This window comes from Anoplopoma fimbria, chromosome 3, assembly GCF_027596085.1.
Source record: "Anoplopoma fimbria isolate UVic2021 breed Golden Eagle Sablefish chromosome 3, Afim_UVic_2022, whole genome shotgun sequence".
In the NCBI taxonomy this organism is placed as follows: Eukaryota; Metazoa; Chordata; class Actinopteri; order Perciformes; family Anoplopomatidae; genus Anoplopoma; species Anoplopoma fimbria.
In genome coordinates this window covers 17,379,059-17,381,284 of record NC_072451.1, presented here as the reverse complement: position 1 = coordinate 17,381,284, position 2,226 = coordinate 17,379,059, and the positions used below count along the sequence as shown (strand labels likewise).

At 36.6% G+C, this 2,226-nt stretch overlaps 1 protein-coding gene across 1 annotated transcript; it reads right to left on the bottom strand.

The window, feature by feature from the left end:
* Positions 1-369: 369 nt before the first annotated feature.
* LOC129088910 (uncharacterized protein KIAA0040) lies at positions 370-1,987 on the bottom strand. Its single transcript, XM_054596180.1, has one exon. The coding sequence runs from the start codon at positions 1,789-1,791 to the stop codon at positions 1,471-1,473; it is 321 nt and encodes a 106-aa protein (XP_054452155.1). The 5' UTR covers positions 1,792-1,987; the 3' UTR covers positions 370-1,470.
* Positions 1,988-2,226: the final 239 nt, after the last annotated feature.

Below are 2,226 nucleotides of genomic sequence, written 5' to 3'. Positions count from 1 at the left end.
AAATATGAGCCTTCAGGCACAATCCACTTGAAGCCCAAATCATTTGATTATGTCTGGGTTTCTCTCCACTGAATATTTTAATATATGTTAACTTAGTTCAGAAAAAGCTTTGAATACTTTTTAAACTTATTTCTTATATATATATATATATATATATATATATATTTTGGACGGTTAATAACATCCAAAGTTTAATAGTTTGACTTAGATTTAGAGATTGTTAGTTTCTCAAATGTATTTAAATGAATGTGTAAACATGATTGATCTAAACAAACCTGGGCCAGCGCTGGTCAAACATCGAAGAATTTCGCTTTAAAACACTCTAGGGACAATTTAAGATAATAATAAAAAAAAATCTGCATGTTACTCTATGATATGAAATGGTCATTTTAATATCTCAAGTAGCAATTAACATGCGAAATTAACAACTCAACAACAATCATATGTTTTGATATACAGTGATGAAATAATAGGAAATGTGCATGCAAACATACAGTGAAGATAAAGATCTCTTAAATGAAAGAGAATTTTTAAGCATTTTTAGATTTACTCTTGTTTGCTAGTAGGAGGCAAAGTGAATCATTTTCGTTTTTGTATTTCACTTAAATCCCAAACTTCCATAGATACAGGTCCAGAAAACATTACTGACTATGGTTGTTGTCTAGTGTTAATCAGTGCATTAAAATATCTGCCAATCAATTTGGGAAGGATAACAGATTTCAATATTATGTTTTACCTTTTGGGGTTTTTCCTCAAATTATGAATTGTGCATTTAAGGCTAACTTAACCTGAATGCTGTGGCATTTAAACATAATAACTAATAAAACTTTATTTCATGTGGCCTACACTCTATCATATTAAGTATAATGTAAGATAGGCGGAAAGAAATCAAAGTTATAGTTTTCTTCAAAACTTTTAAGCGTCAGTGGCTTGTTTTTAGAAGTGATACTCAATCATGAGTCTAGATTGCAGCCTGGATGGGAAAAAAGTGGGCAGTATTACAGCCATCTGAACGCTGGGCCGGCCTTAAATTGTTCTCTCTCTCCTAAATACAGGCGCACTGAATTTCACATGGGAGCTCTAAGAACAAAGTGCTCTCAATAACACACCCTCTCTATAATCCACTCACACACGCACACACATACACGCACACACACACATTTGCAGGTATGTTCATGCCTCTGCATATTTCTTCCGTTATGTACCACACATTTAAAAGCTCATACAAAATGTTGTAAACATTCTTCACACACAGCATTATTAATACATAATGACAAGAATCTGTACTCTGTTTACATATTTCAGCTAAATCTGTGCCCATTACAATGTGAGGTCCCTCCCGTTAGTTTGAACAATGTCTTTTGAGTCCAAGCTAGTTTGAGTTTTACACTTTTGAGATACTCCATCATTGCGCCACTGCACCAACTGTTCAAGCATCAGAAATCTCAAAATAAAAATAAAAATGAATTCCTACTCCATGGCCAGGGCGACCCTGTCAGGCGTCATCGGCCCTGTCTTTACAGAAATCCACAAGTCTTCAGTAGAATTATTTTTCTTCTTCGTTTCTGACCTTGTGGTTGCCAGGGTGTCTTTGCAGCAACAGCAGCAGTTGGCATGGCGACAGCAGCAGCAGTGGCAGCACACCACCAAAGTGGTAAGGAGGACCAGCAGGGGAAGAGTTAAGAGGACCACCAGGCAGACAGTGTTATACACCCCCTGGTTGTGTTTGTCTGTGGCAAAGCTCCAAAGTTGGTTGAAAAAATCCTGGATGCTCTCTGTTGTCCCGTCCATGGCTTCAAGATACAGAGCTGTGACTCCTCGTAATTGAGTATGTCTGGCAGTTGTAAAGTTGAAATAAATCTTTTAGAGGGTTGTGAAGTTTTTAGGTCAATAAATGTGCATATTAGGCAGCAGGATATACATCTGGTAATTAAGATACAGTGTTAATTTAAGATGAAAGTACTTTTTACGTAATCTGGTTCCAGCTTCACTTTTTTAACAACTTGACGTTGAACTTTCATGTGCTCCTGTTTTCTTCTTCTAAAGATCAGAGTTTACAGATTATCTGATGAGGCTTGTGTATGCGCTCAGGCTTGTGTTGTTTATGTTAAATGGAAACAGTGGAAGCATGGAGGGTGACTTCATGTATGCCTCCTTCCTTGAAGTGCCCTCTGAGATGGTTACAAAGCCAACGCATTCTTTAAACAAATCCAAAATCTCATTTGT

Bases quoted from the DNA above. Each gene is read 5' to 3' on its own strand.
- LOC129088910 (XM_054596180.1), bottom strand. From the start codon at position 1,791: ATGGACGGGACAACAGAGAGCATCCAGGATTTTTTCAACCAACTTTGG.